Raw genomic sequence first — 26,647 nt, forward strand, 5'->3', positions numbered from 1 at the left:
TATATTTTTGCAATGCTCTCCTCCTGAAATAAAAAAAGCATGCTCCCTAGGGTCACACGCGCCGCCCCTGGCATGGCACCACGTCCCCCTAGGGGGGCGCGCCCCACCATTTGAGAACCGCTGGTCTACATCATCGTATTTCAGCAGATAGAGGAAAACACCAGCAAATCAGTCTGAGCTGATGTGTGCAGTTTTATCTGTGATCATAGGGGAAAATGCTTCATTATGGAGACAGTGGGTGTCAAATGTAAATGTCTCTTAATGTCTGAAAAGCAACTGTGAAAGTACACAAAAGGCACCATCAGTCAAAGACAGGGGTCGGGAACGTTAAACGCAAAGAGCCATTAGGACCCGGTTTCCACTGAAAACACTGGGATCCAAAAAGCACTTTTTGACATCTAAAATGAAGATAACACTGTATATATTGTTTTTTTTAACCTTTATGCTTTGTTTAAACAACTATAGTGTGTTGCTTACAGTGCTACAGAGAACATGAAATCTTATTTACATAATGAATATATTTTGCACCCTTAAAATAAAAAGCATAGTTGAATTTGTCTTACAAATGAATTAAAAATTTGAACAGAAATAATCCATGTAGCAAACAAAATTTTTAACAATATTTTTCCAATTTACAACTGCAATAAAAAAACTCAAAAACAATTGGATATTTATATTTTATCGTCTCAAACCACATGGAGCCACTGCATAAGAATGAAAGAACTGCGGGTTGCCGAACCCTGGTCTAAGATGAGACAAAAAGCAAGCAGGTAGTATGTCGACAGAATAGAAATTTTTGCAACGCTCTACTCTTGAAATAAGAAATGAGTTTTTCAAAAAATCCTCTATTGACCACGATTAATGTTCATATCCTGCAATCCATTTCTTCATACGTCTGAAGTAAAACACATATTGCACATTTGAAATTAAATTGATCAATATATTGTGATAGCAGATGAGATGATTTAATGCTTTTATTCGATTAGTGAACCTTTCCAGTGTTTTTATTGATAATGAGTCCTAAATGCTGGTTGTGGCTTAGATGGCAGAGTGGGTTATCCAATACCCTCAAGGTTGGCGTTTCAAATCCCACTCCATCTTAGTCATTTTCCATTGTCTCCTTGGGCAAGACACTTCACCCACCTTCCTTCCAGTATCATAGACAGGTTTATGAATGTATGATGTCAGGTTTGGTGGCCTTAGGATTCCATCTGCCTTTTGCAGATGACATGGTGCTACTGGAGGCTGCAGTGACTCAGGTAGTGGAGCAGGTTGTCCAATGATCAAAAGATTGGCGGGTCGAATCCCACTCTCCCCAGTCATCTGTTGTGTCCTTGGGCAAGACATTTCACCCTCCTTGCCTCTATTGAGGGTATTTGCTGGTGTGTGATTTTTCCAGTGATGGTCAGAGAGCCCGTCAGCACAGATTGGCTGCCACATTTCCATCAATATGCCCCAGGGCAGCTGTGGCTACCCATATGGTTTATCATCACCAAATATGAATGAGGAGCAAATGAATAATGAAACCATTGTGAGTACTTTTGAGTGTTCAGAAAAGTACAATATAAATCTAATTATTAATAATACTGGCCTTGTTGAATAGTGACCTCTAACTCGCACTGGTATGGTTTTCAGCCAAGTGTGAAGCAGTCAGCTGAAAAAGTGTGGAGTGTCCAGTCCCAGGAGCAGCAGACTTCTTTGGGTCTTAATTACGAGCGAAAAATGTAACTTGAAAAAGACAGGTGAATCTGTTGTGTCCACAGTGATGCTTCTGCTCTACCGGTCTGTGGTGATGACAGAAATGAGCCACAAGGAGAACCTCTCCATTTACTTCTCTGTCTACACACCAATCCTCAAACGTAGGCTCAGGGTGAGGTCAGGATTCCGGAGACACTCAAGGTAGAGACACTGCTCCTCTGCATTGAGCAGAGCCAGCAGTGATGGTTCGGGCATCTGGTTAGGATGCCATGGAATACCTTCTGAGGGAAATTTTCCAGGCATGTCCGTCTGGGACGAGACCCAAATGAAGACCCAGGCTTCTCTATCCCTATGATAGACAAGTACCATGCACTCAGCAATTACCTTATGCCTTTCAAACATTCACACAGGAACCACTTACCATATAGACATAGAAAAAGCAGTAAAGTTTCCAAATTGGTAGCTGCTAATCAAAATAAAGAATCAACCATTACTGAGAAATATTTTCCTCTCTCAAATCTCAGTAGCTACTATATTACATAATGAAACTAAATTAAAAACAAATTTTTGTGGCTCTTCCCTTGTAGAATACTTATTTCAGGAGGTCAACGAAAAATATAGAAAAAAAATGTATTGCCTACATGTAGCTTTAATCAAGGTTCCTAACGCAAAAAAGCAAATGAGCTCAAGTGTATTAAGGTCTGTATGAAGGTAGAAGAAACCATTAGAGCTGCAGTAAAACTCTGAATGATTGGATTAACTGATTAACAACAAAGTTAGCACACTAAACAAAACCTTTGAAATTAGAAATGTTAATAATGAGAGCTAATAACATTTTCACAGACAGAATAACATCACACAGACAGAATTTTGGCTCTTTCCTCACAGACCTACAGTATCTAAATCCCTTCATTACCTCTACCTTCATTACCTCAAGATGAAAAACACAGTTCCCACCACAAAATTCACAGAATCAAGCATTTCATGGTACAATAAACCTTTAATAAATAGTTTGTCATTAGTTTCCCATATTTACATAATAACCACCATTTACTTACTTGCCGTACTCATTCTTGAATGACATTAGGCACAGAGAGAGAGGGATTTCAGGCCACAAGCCACATCGCAGTAAAGTAGGATTGGCAAGCAGGTAGGTCTTGAGAAATATAACTGCTCCATCCAACCATGTACACCAAGATGTGTCCATCCTCTTGAGCAATAAATATATAGATTTGCAATAGGTACAGGTGATTCAGGACATTTACAGTCATCTGTTTGGAAGCTGCCTTCATGGATTTTTGCAGGATGTGAATTTATGTGTTTATCAATGCGTTGGACTAATAATTGATTAAAATGAAAGAAAAAAAAAAGAATATTTAGTGGCGTTCGGTCAAGGAACACCCCAACAGAAAAAAATAAAACTTATAGGTTAATTGAAATAGTCATATTATTGACATGTATATCTTGATGTGGAGCATCCAGTGATTTTGTGAATGAGATTATAAATGAAATTCACCAAAGTAAAACACTTTTTGTTAAAGACTAAGAATGAAAATGGACTGATGGACATTCAAAAATTTACCAACACACCACAATATTGAAAAGATTCCTAGAAATTATTGAAGTTTTAAAAAGCTATTAAATAGCATTAAAACTTCCAACCTCCAAACAAATTAAGACAATTGAAACAAAAAAGTCACTCAAGTACAAGCACACATACAGTATGAAAAACAATGGCACAAATATAAAACATTTCCCTCCAGATGTTACGCAGCATGACGCCGTTTTTTTTTATTCCTTAATGAGTTAAAATTTGTTTACTTAAATGCACTTCAGTCACATATAAGTTCACTGTTAAAATAGCAAGGATAGTTTACCAGTTGCTGACAGAATGAGAACACGGAGAACAACGTGTCACTGACGCCAGGCCGCAGGACCGGACCAGTGAGCTCAGGTTCCGCTGACACCTGAAGCTGTTCAATGTGCGCCCTCCTCTGGCAAGAAGGGCAATAGCAGCGTTTTCACCTGATGGTTGGGATGATGTACCAATTCCAAACGACTATAATAAAAGTTGTTTCACTTCTGACACTACAAATTTGTAGATATGAGGTTCCAAATTTCATTGCCTTTCATATAATTTGCTAATTAAATATATTTGATATTTTGAGGAGACAGTACATAGCATGAGGAGCTGTTTGCCGTTAGCAAAACTTGTTTTTTTTTTCTCTAACTTTATCACAGCTAAAATGACAGTGGAGTAACCATATGAAAAGTGTATATCAACTTTTAAAAAAGCACTTTGTAAACGTTCCTAGCCTGAAAGGCACCACCTTTTTCCTACAAGTGGTGCAGGTTAACAATTGGTTTATCAGTGATCAAATTGCTTCACTCTGTGGAAGATCCAAAGCCTGTTATATGTCACAGACTAGTTTCACGGTGCTTCAAAATGAAACATTCTGAAGTAAATTATTTGTACAGTTGTAAATTGTCTGTTACAACCATTTTGTGTGAGAGATTAAATGTCAAGAGTTCAGTAAAACCATTTCATAGTTCTAATCCAATCACTACTGCAGGCATCTGCACCCACCACAACGGGCTTTGAATGAACTGCTGTAGCACAAATGATATGTAATAATGATACACCTAATATTTATTCAAAGACCGAACGTTAAAGAATCAGGCGCTGATTAAAACATTGTGGGTCCAAATGGCCATATAAAATAAAATGCTGGTTCCGTGAGCTGTAATGTCAGAAAATAAAGGAATAGGAAGTGCATTAAAACAAAAAGGAATAAAAAGGGTGTAACAGCTCTGATGGGAGCAATAGCATAACATTACAGAGCCTTCTCAGACCTTGGTCTTCATACAGGTTACATTATATACATAATGTCAAGGCAACATTTGTTTCTTGAGTAAGAACTTGAAGCACAACCGCCTTCAGTTTGAACAAAAAAAAATTATATAACCAAAACTTGTCTACTTATCTAGAGAATGGCAAGTAAACATTGAAACAGTTTCAGCAAATTAAGTGGTCTCTGACACACACTGATTTCAGCAAAAAGTGTACAGTATTGTTTAAATAAAAATATGGTCTAAGGAAGCTTTTGAAGTCTGAACTGATCAACCTATCCAAACAAGATTAGGCAGCATCTCAACATCGCTCTGCAGGTTCTACCCACAGGTTAAGAACTACGCGGTTCCCTGTTGAAGAAACAGAGAAAGAGCTTTGTTCCCTACTTAGAGAATTTAACCATCTTCAAGCTTCTAAACAGATGATAGCTTGGGAAGAGAGCATTTACCTAATGTTCAACTTCTGGTTTGTCACACTGTAGCTGGACAAACAGATAAAGTTGCCACTTCAATATGAAGAATCACACTGGGATTCAGAATCATTTGTGATATACGCCACTCACTCCAAACCAAATTGCTTCTTTAATTGCACCAGGAGGAGGCAAGCTGTTGTAGACTCCACTTTTTCCTGGATTCCAACACAACCAAGTGTCTCATCTCTTCACAACAGCCCAAACAATACTCAGCACACTCGGTACATTGGGTGTTCAGCCAGTCCTCAAAATACCCTGCTATAAAAAAGAAAAGGGCTACAAAAGAACGAGAGCCCACTTTTGTGCTGTAGACACCAAACACCTCTCAATGGCACGTAAGTCTGATGTGTGCCTGAGGCTAAAGTGTACTCATCTCGTAAAATGTGTGTATCCTCGTCCATGTGTGCAGGTGGGTGTTGGGTCTGAGTGAGGGTGTCTTCCACCCTTAGCTGAGGCTATACACTGCTGTCCTCCAGCAGAGGCTCCTTGCCTTCAGCCCCACTGCCTTGAGGGCTGTGGGAGTGACTCTGTGCTCCATTGTTGTGCTTCTTATAGGCGCCAGTCCTCATGCCAGGGCCAGTGTGCTCTGGGATAAACAGCGCCACCAGAAGAGACAGCAGCACTGAGCAGGCACCAAACAGGAAGGGAGGACCTGGGATGATGGCACTCTGACAAAGCAACAGAAGGATATTATAATGTGTGGACATCGTCATTTCTTATACAAACTTAACATTATTGTTCCTGCTCACCTCATCAGTAGGGTTAGCCATGTTGGATTTGGCACCTTTCTCGGAGCCTTCAGAGTCTGTCAACTCCACATGGAACAAGTAGAAAACAAAACCGTAGAGCGCAGGGCCCAAACCATTACAGAGGCCCCGAATTCCAGTAATCATCCCCTGGACCACACCTATACACCAACAAGTAAAAACATTATCAGAAAAATCTGTAATATAGTGCATGATCACAACGAGGTAAAGTACATAATTAACTGGAATACAGCAATCACTAGTTACTCGCGGTTAATGTGTTCCAGGATCACCTGTGAAAAACGAAATTCTATAATTTAGCGACGAACTCTTCATTTTATTATTTACTGACATTAAACCACCTTCTATCTGTACTACCTTTTCCCACACTCTTCCGGATACTGTTAGCCAATTACATGTGCCATTACATGTGTCATTACATCACGTGACTACCAGCACGAACAAGTGAGGGATTACTGTACAGCAATTCTTTCTATACTCTATATACATAACACATGTTATGTTAACAGTTTAACTCTCATGCAATTTTATTTCAAATATAAAAGCAGGGACAGTTGAAAAACCTACCTTGTTGATCTGGGTCAGCATTACGAGACACAATAGCGCTGATGGCAGGGAAAGTGATGCTGGACATGGCTGCAACAGCCCCAGCAGCCCACATCATCCTACAACCAGCAGCACAGATTTGAAAAGTGTACAATTAATATTAAACCTAAAGAACAAAGGGTGGAGCTTTTGAAAGTAAGTTAAAGGCTCCACATTGGTTAGCACTGTATCTTCTTCTTTTCCTTTCGGCTTTTCCCTTCAGGGGTCGCCACAGCGAATAAGTTGCCTCCCTCTAACCCGGTCTTCCTCTAGGCCTCCTGCCTGGCAGTTCAAAACTCAGCATCCTTCTACCAATATATTCACTACCTCTCCTCTGACATGTCCAAACCATCTCAGTCTGGCCTCTCTGACTTTATCTCCAAAACCTCTAAAATGTGCTGTCCCTCTGATGTACAGTGATACCTCTACTTACGAATGTCTCTACTTACAAAATTTTCTACTTACGGAATTTCTCAGCAGGAAAATATTACCTCTAGTTACGAAATAAATTTCGACTTATGAAAGGTAAAAATACAGTATGGGCTGATACTCGCAGCTCCCACAGGTTCCTGAACGCAACATTCTCATAGCTGCTCTGCCATTGGCTTTTACCTAGTATCTTCCTGGCATCCCATTGGCTAAGAGGGACCTCTGTCTGGAGGTAGATCTGTGTTTATGCAGGGCCCTCGTCACTCAGCCCTCAACCCGTGAGGTGTTCTGATAGTTTGCGCAAATATACTGTATTAACTTTTTGAGTATTCACTGTGGACCCTAAGGAAGTGACGGAGAAAAGCCCTTAGTCTAGCTTCAACTACTCTTTCCCATAACTTTATTGTATGGCTCATCAGCTTTATTCCTCTGTAGTTGACACAACTCTGCACATCTCCCTTGTTCTTAAAAATGGACTGTAGGTGTGTAAATCACATTGCATATGATTATTCCTCAATTAATAAACAAATCATAAAAAACTGAGTTCCGAAGTGTTTTTGTAGTTTATGTACACTGAAAGGTTAGAAGAAAATGTAAAATATTCATGATCATGCCATTAATTTATATATTTAACATTGTACTGGTGATGGAGATGGAATCTTTGATGGTCCCAAACAATATTTCATGAATGAATTAGTGGAACCAAACAGAACATCACACCATAAATATCTGGTTGTCACTAGCTTGAAAAAGTGTGCATGCTGGTTTGTCAGTTACTGACCAGGGTTGAGAGCCAAAGCCATACCACGCCAGCTGGAGGATCTGGAAGCCGAGTCCCAGCAGGATTGTGTTCTTATTACCAATGGAACGCATCAGAATCCCTAACACCACTGTCTGTAAAAGAACACAATGCACATCACATCATCATTAGTTATTCAAAAAACATTTATTAAATGAAATTTTCTTTGTAAGATCTGGATCAGTCACTTTTGATCTGTCAAAAAATGCCTAATTGCATTTGCAAAATCTCAGGTATAATCTGATCTTGGTTAAGGTCTGTAGAATTCTTATTGTTTTCTGACAGAAATTTTCCCTGAATATTACTTGAGTGTTTGATGTGTAGTACATGGGAGTCATTTTGTAGATTTTGTTCAACCAATGTTATCCACAGTTATAACCACGATTTATGCACAGGTACACTCTGCTTACATCATCTTACGTCATTAATTGGTTCCAGGAGACGCGATGCAAGTTGAAAAACGAGGTCTAGTTAACTTGTCACCAGGCTACACGGAAGATAACCATTGCCAGTTCTTTGCTGTACTTTATTTATGAGTGCATTTTCAATAATATTAGGTTGTTCTTAAGATAAGAACATCAGAATTGTAGTTTTTAATGTATCACAGAAAAAAATGTTGCAGTCTCGTCTTTAGACACTTTTTCGACATGCGGATCACAGAGACTGCTACGGGCTTATAATATATTACGTTTTATTCCCATACATACAGGCCTACAGTAGAAAAAAAATGATATAAACTTGACTTTTAATTTTCCATGTACATGTAATTTTTTTTGAAAACTGACGTATAAATGACAACAACGCAACTTGAGGCACACCTATATTTGTCTCATCCAGAAATGGCAAAGAATTCTCAAAGAAATATTCTATAAAAAATACTTTCCAAGAAACATATTTATAACATTTGTAGAAATCCTGGTAATGAACCCATAGACAAGCAAAAAATATTAGTTCCTGGAAGAAGTAATAACATACAGTGTGACATCATGTTATCAACTTTGGTTACAGGAAATTGAGAGAAACATTTTTTATGCTTAAAATAAATAATAGCAGCATTACATTCAGTTGAACAGCTGGTTTATTTTTCAGTACCTGAGCTAGTATTGAGAGGATCCCCACAACAGCAATAAAAGCAGCTACTGTCTCCGATGAAAAGCCAATGACCTGTGGGTGCAAAAGACTTCATTAACTCCAGGCACGACATGACAAAACAAGCAGTCAAAGACAAGCATGTGCTGAAACACAACCTCTGTAGTTGTTTGTTGGATTGGTCAATGTGATTAAAATGTGGCTAACCTCAATGTTGGCATGCCAAATACTGGCTGCTTAAAATAATTTTCTCTTTTCACCTTTTTTATGTTCTATAAGTGTTTAAGTAAGTTAGTATTAAATATGTAATTGTTTTGGATGTGTTTTCTTTGTTTTAGATGAAAAATACATAATTTACACTTCATTTTAGACTCTGGGAAACTGATGGTTAGGATTTTTTTTTTGTTAATGCCTGCTGTTAGTATTCCAATTTAAACTAACAAAAGGGCTCCTGTCTTCTGTTGTCTCTACAGTATTTATGTCAGATATGCAGCATCACAACTGCAGCAGCTGGTGCCATGTGTATCTGCTTCTTGAGCAATGACTGGTCTGTCATGAATAGACAACTTGACCTTAGAGGAGGTGGAAAGGTGTGCTCATACCAACTCACCTTTTTAAAACGGTTGCTGAGAAGTATGAGACTATGGGCTTCAAACTTGCCTGACTGGTTTATCAGACGCTATTCAAATAAGTTAAACTGTTTTTATTTGAGCTACTGAAAGAAGCCCACACATTTACTGTACTTAAAAGATATCAGATTCCAGATGCTACAGCAACTTTACCAGCTGGCCCAGCTCTGTTTTGGTGTTTTAAACTATATTAGTTTTCCAATTTTAGCATTCTGCTGCGACACCAAAAAAAGAGAACAGCCATAAAACCTGTCTTAAAGTGACCTGTAACAAGTTCAGTCATTTATTGATAGTAATATAAATAGATTATATTGTCTCATGCTGTTAAATAAACATTCATGTTAAAACCTGTAGCAACTGCAAGGGGCTGTATCATCTGAAAGGGGCTGTAATTGTTGATGGTCAATATATGAGATTCTTCATTAACATTTAAATGATACAATTGAATAACTAGTGACAAAGGTTTATGACATTTCTGGAAATATGGAAGCAGGAAGAGCAGAGTATTACCTGTCTGAGATAGAGGAAGAAACTGGAGTACTGGCCGGCCTCAGGGAGGTAGGAAAGAAACACTGTGATGCAGATGAGAAGAACCGTGGAGTCCTGGCCCACCTTACGCAGAGACTGGTGAATAGAACAGTAAGAAAACCTTCAAATTGTAGCATAGCTAAATAATTTCAAATACGAGAAATTTGGATACATCCTTTGCACAAGTTGCCTGACCAGTCTTCTACATAAACAAGCTTCAAGAATGTTTAACTACAATCACCGAATAGTTTATCTTGTGAGGAAACTAGAGCTGTAATAGAAATACAGTTTGAATAAGTTTATACTATTGGTCCTGAGACACCAGGCATTTCTACTAGTGTGTGCTCTAGACTTAAAAAATATCCTTAAGTATTTTTGAGTTCATCTTAAACCAATACTCTCATGTCCACAGGTAAGTTTGCTCTCTAAATACTCCATTGTCCATACCTATTAATGAAAAGACTTACCCTACCCATACTTCTAACAGAAGAGACTAAGAACAAAATTCAACTGCTTTATACTGTGCAAGACAAAATAAAGCATGATTATCATCAGAATTCATGATTCAGGCACACTGAACCAGCATGGCTACCACAGCATCCAGCTAGGCATGCCATTCTATATGTTTTGTGTTTAGTTGGACCATCATTTGATTTTCAACAGGATAATGACCCCAAACAGTCCTGCTGGCTGTGTATGGCCTAATGGATGAAAAAAAGAGTGATGGAAAGCTTGGTCAGATGATCTGGCCTCCACTCTCACCTGACCAAAACCCAACTGAAATGTTTGGGAGGCAAAAAGGCCAACACTTGTTTGCACCTCTGGGAGTACAACACAACTGTTGGAAACCATGTCAGGTGACTTCCTCATGAAGATCATTGAGGGAATGTGAGGTAGTGATGAAAGCGAAGGGTGGCTATTTTGAAGAATCTAAAATATAAAATGTTTTCATTTTTTTAACCACATTGTCCTATGAGTGTTCAATGTTTTGATGCCTTCAGTAAGAATCTACAATGTTAATAAAAATGAAAATGAATAAACAAATAGATGAATAATATTTTTTTTTAAAACATTAAATAAAAAGGTCTAAACTTTTGACTGGTAGTGTAAATGGATGATAAAAAACACAGTGGCCAACTGCTGTTGTTGAAAACAAGCTTCTTAAAATTCTGGGTTATAACTGACTGAAATTAAACAGCGTATTTTGTTTCTCACAGCAAATGGGTCTGCCTGTTCCCAGGAGATGGGAGCTCCCCATGATGCTGGTCTCATCTTCTCTGGCAATGACTCTGGTACTGCCACAAGGATGAAGCAGATGTCGAGCAGGGCAACAGCTGTGGCCAGGATCACCACCAAGGTGTCACCATAAGCCACAGACAAGTATGCTCCAATTGCGGGACTGGTAACCAGGCTGGCAGCAAATGTCGCAGATACCTGGAAGATGGAGGAGCAGGGGTAATAGGGGAAAAGCATGTATATGTGTATGTATGTATACCTTGTTTAACAACTTTGTCAGTTCAAATAAAAAAATAACAGATACAGACTCAAGAAATTACTGATAAATTGCTGCTTGGATTACATCATCATTCTGGAGGTGTTTAAAGACAATCAATCAACAGAAAGCTGTTTAGGTCATCATCCATGCGCTTACCAAACCATAGGCCGTGCTCCTCTCATGTTCCTGTGTTATATCTGCCACATAGGCAAAGATCACAGAGAAGGTGACAGCAAAGACGCCAGACATTGAGATAACTGCAAAGTACCACCTGAATAAAAGGAAATGGTTTGGCTTGTCAGCTCATACAATCTGAGATTCTGTAAAAAACAACAACACTTAAGCTTTTTTTCAATGTAATTGACTGATATTGTGCACTCACCATGGGCTGATCTTCATCAGTGGAATGGGAGCACAGGTGAAGAAGACTGTGAGCAGCAAGAAAGACTTGCGTCCCCATACATCTGACAATGCTCCAATCAGGGGAGCACTGAGAAATGATAGTAGGCCCTGGAGAGGAAGTGGGGAAGAAATGGGAAGGCCATAAGATAGAGATTAGTGGACCTAGCAGAAAAAAAGCAGTAAATAAAAAATGCAAGCGATCACTTGCAGATAGAGATTATAATGCATGGATAAGTTTTCCAACAGCTTCCACAAAAATAAAATTCACATGGCACAGATGTGTACTCATATTGATACAAGTGCAACCAATAGCTATACAAACTCTCTTCTTTGGAGAATATGAACTCTTTCTATTAGTTAAAGTGGCTTCTCTGAACTATCTGGTATGATCAAGCTTCAGCAGCTAACACTCTAGAAAGAACTCTAAATAAAGAAATTAAGACTTTTATTAGCCATCCATTAGCTGCTACCTCTTCACGTGATTAATGGCAAGCAGATTTGCACAAAATGTCCCCACTGAACTACCAAAACCAGAAACCTGCCACCTCATGATGCACATGAAGCTCTGGTGAACTCACAAATTAAGTTTTCATTTTTGTCACAAAAAATTAATGTTTTTCTTGTTCTTTCATAATGCTAAGACATTGTTAAATTCATTTTCCACATCATTTTAGAAACTGTCTTCTCCAAAAGAATAGATGGTCACAGTGTAAATGACACACTTTGCCCTCACTAGTGCTTCAGTGAGATATTTAGTGGCCAGACAGAGAACCTCTGGTTACTGGACAGCAGGCAAATGTTAACATGTCACTGAATTACTGTCAAGTCAGTTGTTGCTAAACAAGAATGCACATGCCCCGCAAATATTCTAAAAACAAGACAAACGTACAGCACACAGTTTAGACAAACGCCTACCCAAATGCTCATTTAAAGACATTACAAGTCTACCAACAAAGTGACATTGGTTACTGTTGAGTAATGCCAATATACAGACCAGAGATGGCTTAGCAACAAGTGTGTTTGCCTTTTTCAACATTACAGTGACACTTTAGAATGACAAAATTTGTTATTCTGTTTGCATGTACTGATGTGTTACCTTGACTCCATGGATTAACCCATTCATCAGGAATGTGTGTTGGGGAAATGTCTGGTGCAATACCTGCAGAGTAAACACAGATAACACCAAATAAATACACTGCATCCACAGAGTGAACAGCATACAATGAACTGTATCACTTGGCAGTAATTAAAGTTAGGGATCAAAGGATATGTGGTAGGATTGGACAAACATCACAATAAAAAGTGAATCATTAATACAGTTACTGAGGCCTATGAACCACACACTGCACATTCACTGGAATATAAAATAATATACTGTTGACCGCTTGCATGTAAACATCTATAAATATTTGACATATTTAGTCAATGACACTTATGTTAAACATACACAAGGCAGTAAGCAACTGCAACATGTCGCGCATCATCACATTAGATCAAAACTACTGCTTTGAAACCTTGTTTTGATCACCAAAGCGGTGATGTATAGTAATTACATCCCGTTTCAAAGCGGTGATGTATTGTAATTACATTACATGAAAATAATATGATGACCTTGAGAAAACTAGGTCAAGGTCAAAGTTAAACTTTTGTAGAGTCAGGAACAGGATTAAGAAAGACGAGGAAAAAGGCCAGTGTAAGACCATAGATCAAAGCTAGTGATCTATAAAAAGTAGGTCAAACCACTAAGTAGGTCAGAGTAATTTTCTTTAATTCAGGGGTGTCGTGGGATGTTGCAGTCTGTGACTGCCTTGGTTCTAGTTTACATTTGTTCGTAAAAAAGTGTGTCTTTATAAAGAGGGAAACTTAAAGACTAAATGTAAGCTCTTTGAGTCAGGGTTAATTGAGAAAAGTCACTGTCATATAATGCCTGAGTCGCAGAGTCAGGCAACATTGTTCATGACAGTGCCATTGTAGGCCTCATACTATGCTTGGCTCTGAGTATTCTCTAGTTAAGGGTATGAGAAGTTAGAGTCCACACAAGCTCTGGTTAATATTTAGGGATACAGGGACAGCTCATGACACAGACTAACATTCCTCTCTATTTTTCTGGAACATCAGTTACCCAGCATAAGCACACTGAACTCTCCTTGAACACTGCTGCTGCTGGATACTAACAGAGCTATAAGCGCACTAGAAGCATAAAAGAAGTCTTAAAGCTTCAGGCACCTTCTGATTAGTCCAAAACACTCACTATTTGCTTGAGATAGCAGTTTCTAAACAAAGCAAGTTGTGAATGAAAATAAAACACCAAGGTTAAAAAAAAAAGAATAAAAGCTTGAAATTTTAGGTGAAATTTGTGGAGAGCGTGAAAGTTCACTTTCCAGTAATATTACATCATGAAAGAAGAGCATTTAATTATAAGCACGCAATGGTGATTTATTCCTCTCAAACAACTCAAAAGCAAACAACAGTGGTGGATATAGTACAACACAAAATATCTCAGCTGATTCCCTTGGTTCCATATGGGATTCAGGTCTGGAGAAAGTGCGATTTTGCAACATCTAAATAAAAATGACTTTGGAGTATTAACATTCTGCAATCATCACGACGCAAACATCGTTTGAGAAACGATTCGGTGAGCTCAGAGAGGAAAAAAACAAATTATCATTTCCTTTTCCTCCAAGTCTCGATCCATCCCTGTGGAACAGGGGTCAGAAACCCCTTGATTTTAATTTTTAAAAATTTTTTATTTACCAATATGCATTGGGAGTGCATCTGTAGTGTACCTGGCCTCTCACCCATAGTTGCTGGGATAGGCTCCAGCATCCGCCCTGACCCGAAAAGCGGAAGAAGTGGTAGATGATGAATGCATTTTTTAAATTTATCATTTTTGCTGTTTATTTACTACTACTACTGTTGCATACCTTAACATCTAATTTAAATTTTTTTTAAAAAGTCCTTCAACTTAAATATGTGTCACATCAACGTCAATAGCCCTTGCCTTTACCTGCAGATGGCTTCTGAAGTGTGCGACCCCTGCACTAACCATGAGTAAAAAAAAAAGAAAAAAGAAAGATCTCTGAAGAAAAAAAGAGCATGGAGATATGTCTTCCCCTTCACCGCCAAAGACATTGGATTACCTGTGAGCTTAATACATGGCGACAAAACATTGTGAACCACAAAGAAATGTAACGTTGAAAGATATTTTCAAAACAAGCACTCAGAATTCGCCGAAAAATAACCAAGTGAAGATGAGCGAAAAAGCAATTTCTGAACTCCAACAGAAAGTTGAACAGAGCCAACTTTCAAGAACTGGATCAGCTCTCCAGAGTCAACTACAGTTTCTGGCTTTGTGGCAGTTCAGGTTATTGTAAGGAGGGGTAAGCCGTTCACAGACGGAGAATACATGAAAGAATAGTTTATAAAATATCAGAGCATCTATTCTGACTTTAAAAACCAAGGGGAAATTGTTCAGAAAAGTTGAGAAATACCTCTTTTTGCAAAGACCTTCAAGGACAGGACCATTAAAATATCAACAAACATCACTAAGAGGCAAATTGATGACATCAATTCAGCTTAAGCATTTTCAATTGCTTGTGACGAGTCTAGTGATGCAAACGACAGTACTTTTATGCAGATTTGTTAATGCTGATGGGCCGCAGGAAGAACTGATTGAATTTATACCGCTAAAGGGCGAAAGGTGGGGACAGGAAGAAATCCAAAGAGGATGAGCGCACACTGAAATGGACTTGTCACAAATTATGTTTACTTTTTTAAAGCTTTAGCCAAATGTTTTACATTCAAGTGGGCCAGTTTTTATTTAAATTTTAGACAAATATAGGAAGGACTCAAAAAGGCCATCATAGTTGAGTGTTTCAGTTATTTCAGAACAGGCTTACACATACCCACTGCATTTTTGTTTGTTGTATTCAGTGGCTGTAACAGGTGAAATTTAAAATAAGAATAAAACTTTTAAAAACCTCCTTTAACTCACTGGTTGCCATTGCCATCTATAAATGTTAATAATGTTTTTAAATGGGGGGAGGGCTGGGGGACAGTCTGGCAGTGCTCGTCAGTGGAAATCAGACTTCAGTCTAATCATGGAATTTAGCGTTGTGACGACTGATCCGGTAACGGAAAAGAGGATGGTGAATCAGAGGAACATGGAAACGTTGCAGCAGCTACAGTGCAACAATGTTTGCATCATGAAGTTCACCTGTAAAGGTTCCAATGCATTTTAGCTTCATCCTGAAATTTCACCCAAAAGCTTTGAGTGTTTGCTAAAATCACAAGTATTCTTACAGCTTTGCTTACATATTTGATTGATTTTGATGCAGCAATCATCAATCAATCACTAACGTATTGTTCAAAAAACTTTGTAACTTTTTCTAATAAAAACCCTCTAAAGTAATGCTGCTTGAGTTTCAGCACACTGACAAACGAGTGGCCTTTGTTCACACAAATGTTTATTGTGGCCTTACAACAAAAACACTGATAAACTTATTAAACAAAGATGTTGTCCCTACACCATACAACTACACTACTTGATGTCCCTTACATATTTCTCAGTCCAGTACTGCTCAATATATCTGCCAACAAATATGAATGAAAACAAAAGCAAAAGTGCATCACATGGGAAACCAAATAATAGGGTTTTAAATTCCATCATTTCATACAGTAATGGGTCTTGTGTGATTACAGTTAGTGCAAAATGCAACTCTTTGGCTATGTTCTCACAGAGATGTAGACCAACAACTATATTACAAACTACTACAGTATATTAGTTTTCATATCAGTGTTTCAATGTACATATATTTATCCTGGCTTACCGTGAGCATTGGAGTGGTAAGAAGCCCCCACGCAAAAAACTCCAGAAAGACAACCACAACAGCATGGTAAACACTGGGCTCACCGATTCCCTGAGGCTGGGTAGAGGGAGCAACACGCAATAGAATTTGGTTAGACAATCAACAGTCCGGAATGCATGTTAAAAGAAAATACATTGGCAAATTGAATCTTAAACTGATTACAATTCTGTTGGACAGCCTGCTGTTCAATAAATGACAGGATATTTTGATTGAGTTCATAAAACGTTAATTGTGGAATTAACCATATACAACTTCAAAAATATTTTAGGTGTGTTAAGAAGCTTCTGTTTATGCCTGTACTGTTTATACCCTTGTCTGTATTTCAGAAATGGTTTTTGATAGGCTTATTTGGACAGGTAGGGTATGGCCCAGGTCTACAAGGTGAAGACACAGTACGATAGCGTCAGCATAGATGTTGAACTTTGGCAGGACACCCAGATTCATAGTTCAGAAAATTATTAGGTTAGCCAGGGTTTCCACAGAAATTTGCTGCACACTTACCCTCTGATTTAATTTTTCATGGCCCCGTGTGAAGAAAGAGAAAGTATCACAGAAAACTACCACCTGCTTAATTCCACATGTCTGTAACCACAATAGCTGCTTAGCTGTGAAAATAAGGAACCATTTGTAACCGTTGCTTTATATGAATGTTGTAAGTTCCCCTTAATTGTGACAAATGTGTGAGTCTGATATTGCTCAAATGTGGACACTGGATATTTATAATAGAACTTATAACACAAACAGCAGCAATGTCTCACTGTATTCACATCAACTTTAACATGGGTCACCTAATTTGGGACAATTATGCCTCATCAAAACTGAAAAAAACATCAACAACAACAACAACACACACACACACACACACACGAACCACCCAGAGGTAAAAGTGTAAATGAAAAAGAGTTAATCCAACATTTTAAATTACATTAGTAAATAAACTTGCTAACTTACACGACATAAGTAGTATTTAAGTCAACATTAGTTAATTAATGTTAGTGCTTTTCTGAATTGTTTACTCAGTGTTAACATCGTGTTTCCAGTGTTTAAACCTTATAACCCCAACGCTGAAATGCTAAGCCTCGTCTCACATACTGTATAAATCAAACTATCGACTCATGATGTCGATTGCGTGACAAGATGCCTTAGTTTAACTCTGAAAAAGCTCTCCAAATCAAATATCCGCATCTACCAATTCGGTTAAAAAAAATAACCCAAATTAAAAACATATGCTCTTGAGCTAATGTTAACTTAGCTCCATGCTGTTCCTCGGTGATGCACTGTCACGGGTAATTTCAATAAGACCTCAACAAACGCAAGGTCAGCTTAACATTAGATATTGACCCAAGTTACACGAGTTAATGTTTCAGGAGAATTGAATTGTTGTGGGAATTAAGAAAAACAGGGGCTAGAGATTACATCGGGCAGCTAGTTCTACCTGAGCTGACGTGTTAACGACAAGCAAATGTAGGCCGCTCAACATTATCCGAAGCTAGCTGATAGCTAGCTGCTGTGTTAACGTTAGTTAGCAAAGACCCAGCTAACGGTAGCAATTCATCAGATTCCAGTCACAATACATTTAAAGAAACAAACAGGCCTGCCCAATAACTTCAATAAATGAGAGCATTGTGCCTCAGTGCCAAGCTGAGTTGACAGAAAATAAATATTTAACTCACACTTCCTCCATCTTTTATTATAATTTTCTTTGCAAGAAGAATGCTGCGGTTCAGCCGCTTTTTCTTCTTTTTCTCCCCCGTCATTGTTAACGTATGTCCATTCTTGTTGTCAGAGTGTCATCATGGCGCCAATCAAATGTAAAACACTCTACGGATACCGACGCTTTTAACACACAGGCAATTTGATGCAGACAGTTACCAGCGAGCTAACTAAGTGATGATTTCCTATCCCCACCTCATTTGATTTCGTCTTCCTGAACCGAATATTGCCCCACCCTTCTAAGGCAACGTCGCGCAACAATTGGCTGCCCAGAGAAAGACGAGACATAAACAGAACATTTCATTGGCTTTGGAAAACGCTGGTTCTATTTGCCCTCAAATGGGGATTTGCGAACATCACACGCCGGCGGGTTCAACGTCCTGAGAGGAAGTTCCTTATATGGGGCCGCTTGTGTTTACGAACCGATTGTACAAAAAGTTCAATAGTTTCTCCAATTCCGATGAGAAAACAGTGTGTTTTTAGAAATAAATAAGACACAATTCAGGGACAGCCCTCGTTCTGGAAGCCTTCCACATTGTGGAAAATTAAATTACATGTCTTAAATGTTACCTTTTTAAGATTGGAGTAAAAATGAATGCTCACATGTTTGGAATTTTTGATATATATATATATATATATATTTTTTTCTTCTCCATTCGGCTTTTCCCTTCAGGGGTCCCCACAGTGAATCAGTTGCCTCCATCTAACCCTGTCTTCTGCATCCTCTTCTCTCACACCAACCACCTTCATGTCCTCTTTCACTACATCCATAAACCTCCTCTTTGGTCTTCCAAAGATGATAGTCGAGCTTTTACTGCAACACATGAGACATGATGTCATGTATGCTAGTGCATATTCCTTCTAGATTACTTTACTACCTGAACAGTGATTTCCACATTTTATTATAACATTAAAATTTGAAGTTTTTGATGATGTAACTTTCCAGAGTTGGAAACATCCTGTTGCGAGTATTGGACACCAGGAACCAAAATCAGCAGGATGTCCATTACGGTGCCGACACCATCCTGACCTCCGTTGAGCCTGTAATCTGGTGGAGAAACTTTTCAAAATCATCTGTACAGAATGAGATCACAGTTGGGATTGAGCTCGTCTTCATCGGAGGAGCATTCATAAACTCAACAGAGTCTGCAGCAGAAACACAACTGGACGGTCTGATGTTTCCTTGTTGTTTTGGCCATAGATTGGTTGTTGATTGTGTACATGAGCAAGGCTGGAAGGAAACTTAATAAACGTGCAAAGCGAAGCTTTCATTTAATCCTTTTTAGTTGAGTTTTGCCCATTTTTTTTGACAATGGCACAACAGCATTTAGAAAAGCTTTCACCCCCTGCTGTTCGCAAACTGACAGACGACGCAAATATAAGAGTTTCCATTTACGCCAAAGTTGACATACTTTGTCTCGTCCCTGCTGTTTGGACTCTCTGCTCAAAAACATGAAAATTGTTGGAACAGTTATGACACTGTAAAGTTATGTTAACTGGGAAGACCATGTATAGTTATTTCTTCTAACATAGCAGAGGCCTTACGCCATATTGTTCACGTGATTCCCTCTGGCAAATGCACAGTGATTGGTTGGGCGCTTGATTGACAGGTAGAGGCTGGAGTTGGTGACAGCGTGAGTCTTTCAAGTGAGCTTATTCAAATATGTAGGAGGGGAGATCTCTCCTCTGGACATGTCCAAACCATCTCAGTCTGGATTCTCTGACTTTATCTCCAAAACCTCTAACATGTGCTGTCCCTCTGATGTACTCATTCCTGATCCTATCCATCTTGGTCACTCCCAAAGACAACCTCAGCATCTTCATCTCTGATATCTCCAGTTGTCTCCTGTCGTTTCTTCAGTGACACTGTCTCTGGGATCAACAGTCCGGAGAAATGGAAAGTGTGGAAAAGAGGTGAAGAAACGTGTACAACCAGGATGGTACGGCTGGAGAAAAGTGTCAGGTGTGACGTGTGATAGTTTCATCTAAAATGAAAGGAAAGGTGTACAAAACTGATGAGACGAGAACAGTGATGTTGTTTGGTCTGGAGCAGTGGTTCTTAACCTTGTTGGAGGCACTGAACCCTGCTTGTTTCATATTCTCACTCACCATCGTGTTGGGTGTTTTGACCTCCTTCTCCGCTGAACCCGAGACGATCGAACCCGATCGAACCCAGGTTAAGAACCTTTGCTTTAGGTGGAACGTTTGGTTTTGACCAGCCTAAAGGAAGTCCTGTTGATGTTTTGCTCTTCTTTATCTACCTTGACCTGCATGAGGAAGAACCTACTCAGATGTAGTCTAAAAAGCATACTTAGTAGATATCAAAATAGGCATTAATCACTAGGAATAAAATTTCATACTCTGTTTTCGGAAGAAATAAGCTTGACGAAGAGCAAAACAGGTTTCTGAAAATTACTTGCTCATATTCAATTAGTATTTATGATGAAACTATATTTTACAGCAAAATTTAATCTTAATTTTTTTTTTCTGGTATGGATCATAATTGTGATGGGTTATATTCATGACTTCATTGATATAATAGGGAAAACTCCATTTCTTGAAAGATGAAGTAAAATTTCTTCAGTATAGTTTCTTCAGATAGAACAACAAAAAGGAAGAGATCAACACACAGTATATACTGTACAATAAATAAACCACTGAATGTTATTTAAGTTGTGAACTACTTTCTTTAGAAAAACTGTTTGAATGGATTTCCAAGTTAACTACTAGATTCTTATTCTATTAGCTTGTCTCTTTCCTATTTATTTTTAACAGTGCTTTTTTGCAGTACAGTATATACATAAACTTGTGACAAAGTTGTATTATTTGTGACAGTCATTATACATGTTCTGCCATTCACATCACAGCAGAGGACATTGTATAGTCTGTTGGTTGATGACAAAAATTCAACTGCGCAGTTGTTTATCCCAATATGTATTAATTACATATTGTGTATTCTGTAAAAAGCGCTATTTTATATGACCTCCCTATACAGACAAAATCTGCTTGCAATAACAGTAAATACCAGTATTGGCAGGCCGAAGTATTTTCAGTCAGTTGAAAAGACAGCAATATGACCATGGTGAATCACTGGTCAGTCTCAAGTTAGACACCCAAGGTAAATGAAAAACAGAAAAACACAATAATGCACAATAACAAACACAATTAAAGGAAAAAAAAGACCACGCCAATCTGAATTATAGAAATTCATTCTGCTTCTGCAATTGATCTTTGTGGTACAATTACTGGACATCATTAAACATCATAAAGTCCCATTACTAACAGAGCAGTTCAACTCGAAGCAACATTCAATAGAGAAATATTATAAAATCATAAAAATTGATGTAAAATCCTCTATTTAAAAATCACAAAATGTGCCAGCATAAAGAGGCTGAATCCGTCATAAAGACTTTTAAAGTGGTTGTCCTCATAATATCTCATTAAATACATTAAGTACTGTACTTTGTTTCCATAGCAGCTCTGATAAAAGGAAATGTCTGTAAAACAAAAGTTCATCTTCCATAAACACACTTACAATATTCCAATTATTGCAACTTCTGGTTTTATACTTTAAGTCTTCATCCTCATCGATTTATGGAGTCGATTATCTGAGGCCACAGGAAGCACGTGCACTAGGAAAAAACTCTATGTTCAGCATCTGTTCTGTCCGTGCCAGGTTTGAAGGTCTCTTTAGGTCATCCAGTTTCTGAGTTTTCAATCACATGGTCACCTTATCTGATAACAAAAATGTCAGGCTTGTAAAATTGTGTACAGGTAGTTCTCAACCTACAAACACAATTGGTTCAGAGAGGCTGCTCATAAGCTAAATTACAATATACTGTATACTTGAGGGCATTGCTAGTCTAAATACAACTAGAACCAAGGCAGTCACATCCCTCAACATGGCAAACACAATCCTGAAGTCTGTTTTCCCCTGAATTTAAAATATTACTCTGACTTACTTGCATAGGTCAAAGATCAAAGCTAGTGCTCTGACCTACTGTCATTGATCAAAGCGCTAGCTTTGACCTACGGTCTCACTCACACTAGCCTTCTCCCTCGTCTTTCTATCTTATCTGGTTTCTGAGAGAACAAAAGTTGAAATTTGCCCTTGGCCTACTTTTCTCAAGGTCATCATCTCATTTTCATCCCCACTGCTGCCCGAGTAATGTGCTTTTTATTTCATCTTTCTATCTGCAATGGTTGCAAAGATATTTGGTGGATTCACTAACTAAGGAACGAACGAACAGACGAACCCCCACTGACAATTACAATACAGTACATCACGGCTTTGAAGAGGAATGTAACTAGAACCAATGCAATCACAGACTGCAACATCCCGCGACACCCCTGAATTCAAAATTTTACCCCGAGCTACTTGCATAGGTCAAGGATCAAAGCTAGTACTCTGACCTACTGTCATTCATCAAAGCACTAGCTTTGATCTATGGTTTTACTCACACTGGCCTTCTACCTCTTCTTTCTATCTTATCCGGTTTCGGAGTGTACAAAAGTTGAAATTTGACCATGACCTACTTTTCTCAAGGTCAAGGTCATCATCTCATTTTCAACCTCTTTGCTGCCTGAGTAATATACTTTTTATTTCATCTTTCTATCTGCAATGGATGCGAAGATATTTGGTGGACATACGAACGGACATACGGATGGATGAACGAACACTGACAATTACCTGTACAATACATCACCGCTTTGAAGCGGGATGTAAAAATACTATTCTCTCAGTCTTACGAGAAACAAGTAATTGGCTGAGTTTTTTTGACATGACATATAAAGTCCTAATCTATGAGGTGTTAATGTTACGCTGGTCAAAGGGGGTTGTGGCAGAAAGCGGAAAGTAGTCCCATAATGTTCATAAGTCAAATGTTTGTATCTTGAGAACTACCTGGACTGGCAAACGTTGCTGTATTAGTTTGTAATTGTGGATTATCAACTGGCATAACAAACACAACACGCTAAAAAGTACACACAAAACGTGCATAGAGGGGATGTATTTATGATTAACCTCAAATGTGTATAATACATTTATTTATATGCTTCTGTCATGTGTTAATCTGTATTATTTTTCCACACACAGATGGCTATCATGAGAAGATGTCAAATGAGTGATGCATTATCAGAGTCCTTGTTTAGTGTTGTACGTTCCTTTTAAACTCCAGAGGAAGGTTAAGATACCTTACCTAGCTAGTGACCTTCCGAATCCAGGCTACCCAGTCTATCATCTAGGCTCTCAGAGCTCATTGATGATGCCGAGTCCAGGTTGTCATTGTCAGAGTTCTCCTGCTCAAAGTCAGGTAACCTGCAGGCTAGGTCCAGCCTGAAAATAACAAGATGATACTCTTCAAATGAAATTCATAAACATAATGCATTTAGCACAAATAAAAGAAAATATAAACTCACTTTTCTTGTTTGATTGACTTGATCCTATCAATAAGGGTTCTTTCTGTTTCATCTGCATTTATATCCTCTGGAACGTCCAGCTCTGAGGGCTTTTCAACAATCTTCAACAAGATCAGAGAATAGATGAGCTGTCTGCTCATAAATGAAGACACTGACAACAATATGATTTTAACAATACAGTCCTAGTTTTATTTGTTTCAATTTTTTTGAAAAACTGAACATTTCTTCAACTACTGTAATTTACTATTTAGATTGTATCACAAGCTTAACTATCAAGTAACAGCAAAACGTATGTTGCTTTTGTCTGATGTGTAACAACTTAATAGAAATAAAAACATTCTGAGGAAAGTTGGAGACTTAATTTTGTACCGTGTTTTGCCTCCTTAGTTTGAGTTGATTGACAGCCAGGGCCTCTGCATACTCAAGTTCTTGGATATTCTGCATCATCTCAGTGTAGCGCCACAATTGCTCAGTGATCAGGATGTCTACACACCTGCAGGCAACATTTTCATATACCACCATGAATGTCACAAGAATAAAAAAAGTACAATGGAGGGAAGGGGTTAGATAGAGATAGGTAAAGAGATAGATAAATAGACAGGGATAGAGACAGATAGAGAGATGGCAATAGATAAAACTTCTTGACGATTGGAGAGTTAGCATATAGGATTGTACAGCATGACTCACGTTGTAGTCTTGGACACATCTTTCATACCAAGGAAGGGGTCGTCGAAGTCTGGTGAACGCAGGATACAGGGGGCAAACACAATAGCGAGCGAACTTGGTGACATCTTATTGTGTTGTTCATCCTTTGCAACTCTAGAAAGACATACACATGAAAAAGTCACTGGACTATTAGCAAATTATATGAAAAAAAACAGGTCAAATAATCAGCATTATGAGAATTTTTTTTAACATGATAGCATATAAATTATACATGAGGATTACAGCTAAACAATACAGATTATCCTACCTGACAAGGTGAAAGATGAGCCGCTCCAATGTGTTGTAATTAGAGGGGGGAAGTTCATCAATCTTTTGGTATACAGCTCTTATTCTCTCACGTTGCTCTGGCAACTCTGGGGATAATCAAATATACACACTGTCAACAATTGACATTCAGATTGCAAGTCTTTTTAAACTCCAACAAAGCGGTGCTCAGCTTAAGGGCTTGTGAGTTGCATTGTGGAGAATGTAGTGTCAGTGCGTGAAAAACACCAGAGGGCGGCTGTGGCCTGCGAGTCTAATAGTAATTAAATAAAATCCAGGGGGCCATAAATAATTCATTTGTGGGCCGGATTTGGCCCCCGGGCCTCGACTTTGAAATACCGTATGCCCTCGCGCATCAACACGCGACTCCACCTCATTGCAGATTTTTGGTAGACAGTCACGTGATACCGTACGCGCATTCTATTGGCGGACGGCATCCGGAAGCACGCTCGTTCCATCAGTCTTGTACTTTCGTGAGACACAAAAGTGCTTTAAACAGTCGATAAGAGTGTGGGAAAAGGCAATACAGATAGAAGGTGGTTTAATATCAGTATGGGGAGGGTTCATAAACATTTTAATTACCATAAATAATATGATACATAAATCGCAATCTCGATCGCAGATTCCTCAATCGTGTGTGGTTCCACAAAAACCGAGGGCGCACTTGTATGTGCCTTAAATTAAGCTAGGTCAAATTTAATTCAAATTTAAATTCAATCAAAGACAAACACTACATAAAAAATCAATTATTAGAAACCATCAGAAATTATTTAATGTATTGTCTACTTTAGAAGAGGTCAATCTTTAGAATTCAGAAGAATATTAAGCTTCTCCCCACTCAACCAACCTGATGGCCTGATTTTTGTCATAGACACAGACGTGGCTAGTTCATTTAAAATAGCCTTTATTTACTCAAAATAACTCACCCACGGCATGCAGAAAGTCGCTGTAGAGGTCATAGGTCATGAGCGGATCTGGTAGCTCTCTAAGCCAACGCTTAACCAGCCCTGTGATGGTGTGGATGGGATAATTGTCTAAGCATGCTCCCTCAGGATCTGATGCCAAATGACAGAACACAAATGTTTTTCAGTCCGCACAGTTTTAGATGATGATGGCTGTTACAAAACAAATTTAGGATCAAATGATTAGAATTAAACATATACAGTCCATTCTCCAAATGTGTAGCATTTTTTATTAATTTTTAAAACAAATTAAACAATATAAAGATCCTAGTTTTATGTGGCTCTCTACCCTGATAAGCAATCTATGAAAATTTCTTACTCGTCTCCAGTATCTGATGAAGCTCCCTCGCGCGACAGGCAGAACCTGATTTGCGGTAGATACCCTCTGTGTAGAGGCCATTCATCTCCACATGCATTAGCAACAACTCCAATACTTTTGGCACAGGATTGACTTTACTGGTGAGGACACAGACCTGTACCCCAAAGTGAAGGGAGCCCGGTACACTGTCATCCTATCAAATAGGATGACAAAGGGAGTAAAAAATGTGAGAGATTCATTTACTGTACAATGAGGCTCTAGAAAGCAGTATGGTTTCTGACTTATTCCACACTACTGCAGAATTTGTGCAAGTACTCAAAAAGAATTTCAGTTCCTACCAGCCTGGAACAGCGTGTTGAGCAGTCTGTGATGATTTTGCTGAGGCATTTCTTGTGACATATTAATTTGCATGCTAAAATAAAATACAGAAAAAGAGTTTAATTCTCACAGTTTTAAAGTACTCTGAATTTTTTGTCTCATCTTGGCGCTCTGAACTCACAGCTACACATATAGGCTTTCTCCATTCCCCAGATGTATGAGCCACACAGGTCACATGACTGCATAATATTCACCTGATAGGTGCTGAACAGGTGATCAAGAGGATTCTCTGGCTTCAGAGAGAGTAGGAGCAGA

The 26,647-nt window shown here is 38.5% G+C and overlaps 2 protein-coding genes across 4 annotated transcripts in view; both read right to left on the reverse strand.

Moving 5' to 3' along the window:
* Positions 1 to 2,678: 2,678 nt before the first annotated feature.
* Positions 2,679 to 18,510, reverse strand: mfsd14a2 (major facilitator superfamily domain containing 14A2). Its single transcript, XM_068340288.1, has 12 exons — positions 18,286 to 18,510; positions 16,574 to 16,669; positions 12,841 to 12,903; positions 11,725 to 11,852; positions 11,499 to 11,613; positions 11,063 to 11,281; positions 9,830 to 9,943; positions 8,694 to 8,765; positions 7,584 to 7,696; positions 6,356 to 6,453; positions 5,771 to 5,928; positions 2,679 to 5,689 (listed from the first exon to the last, which is right to left on the reverse strand). Exons 1-12 carry the CDS (start codon positions 18,367 to 18,369, stop codon positions 5,477 to 5,479), a joined length of 1,473 nt encoding a protein of 490 aa, XP_068196389.1. The 5' UTR covers positions 18,370 to 18,510; the 3' UTR covers positions 2,679 to 5,476.
* A 1,136-nt stretch (positions 18,511 to 19,646) lies between these two features.
* LOC137612492 (myosin IXb) overlaps positions 19,647 to 26,647 on the reverse strand; it is a 32,703-nt gene continuing 25,702 nt past the window's right edge. The window contains exons 32-43 of one of the 3 annotated variants that reach the window (XR_011038846.1): positions 26,514 to 26,625; positions 26,353 to 26,426; positions 26,015 to 26,207; positions 25,660 to 25,788; positions 24,717 to 24,822; positions 24,431 to 24,562; positions 24,113 to 24,236; positions 23,744 to 23,844; positions 23,524 to 23,660; positions 21,351 to 22,060; positions 20,435 to 20,592; positions 19,647 to 20,310 (exon numbers count right to left, since the gene is read on the reverse strand). Coding sequence is in view for 1 of the 3 variants with exons in the window: in XM_068341034.1 (XP_068197135.1) it covers positions 23,528 to 23,660; positions 23,744 to 23,844; positions 24,113 to 24,236; positions 24,431 to 24,562; positions 24,717 to 24,822; positions 25,660 to 25,788; positions 26,015 to 26,207; positions 26,353 to 26,426; positions 26,514 to 26,625 (1,104 nt within the window). In the remaining 2 variants the exon portion in view is untranslated. Of the gene's footprint in view, positions 20,311 to 20,434; positions 20,593 to 21,056; positions 22,061 to 23,523; positions 23,661 to 23,743; positions 23,845 to 24,112; positions 24,237 to 24,430; positions 24,563 to 24,716; positions 24,823 to 25,659; positions 25,789 to 26,014; positions 26,208 to 26,352; positions 26,427 to 26,513; positions 26,626 to 26,647 lie in introns of those variants that run through there. The other 2 variants (XR_011038847.1, XM_068341034.1) reach the window with 2 other exon arrangements.

Source organism: Antennarius striatus, chromosome 18 (genome assembly GCF_040054535.1).
Source record: "Antennarius striatus isolate MH-2024 chromosome 18, ASM4005453v1, whole genome shotgun sequence".
NCBI classification, from domain to species: Eukaryota; Metazoa; Chordata; class Actinopteri; order Lophiiformes; family Antennariidae; genus Antennarius; species Antennarius striatus.

What these genes read in the sequence shown, in the direction of transcription:
- mfsd14a2 (XM_068340288.1), bottom strand. Translation starts at nt 18,369, where the DNA reads ATGACGGGGGAGAAAAAGAAGAAAAAGCGGCTGAACCGCAGCATTCTT. An exon ending in GGTTAATCCATGGAGTCAAG is followed by an intron (nt 11,853 to 12,840) that starts GTAACACATCAG and finishes CTTCCTCTCCAG; the next exon opens with GGCCTACTATCATTTCTCAG. An exon ending in TGGCTAACCCTACTGATGAG is followed by an intron (nt 5,690 to 5,770) that starts GTGAGCAGGAAC and finishes TTGCTTTGTCAG; the next exon opens with AGTGCCATCATCCCAGGTCC.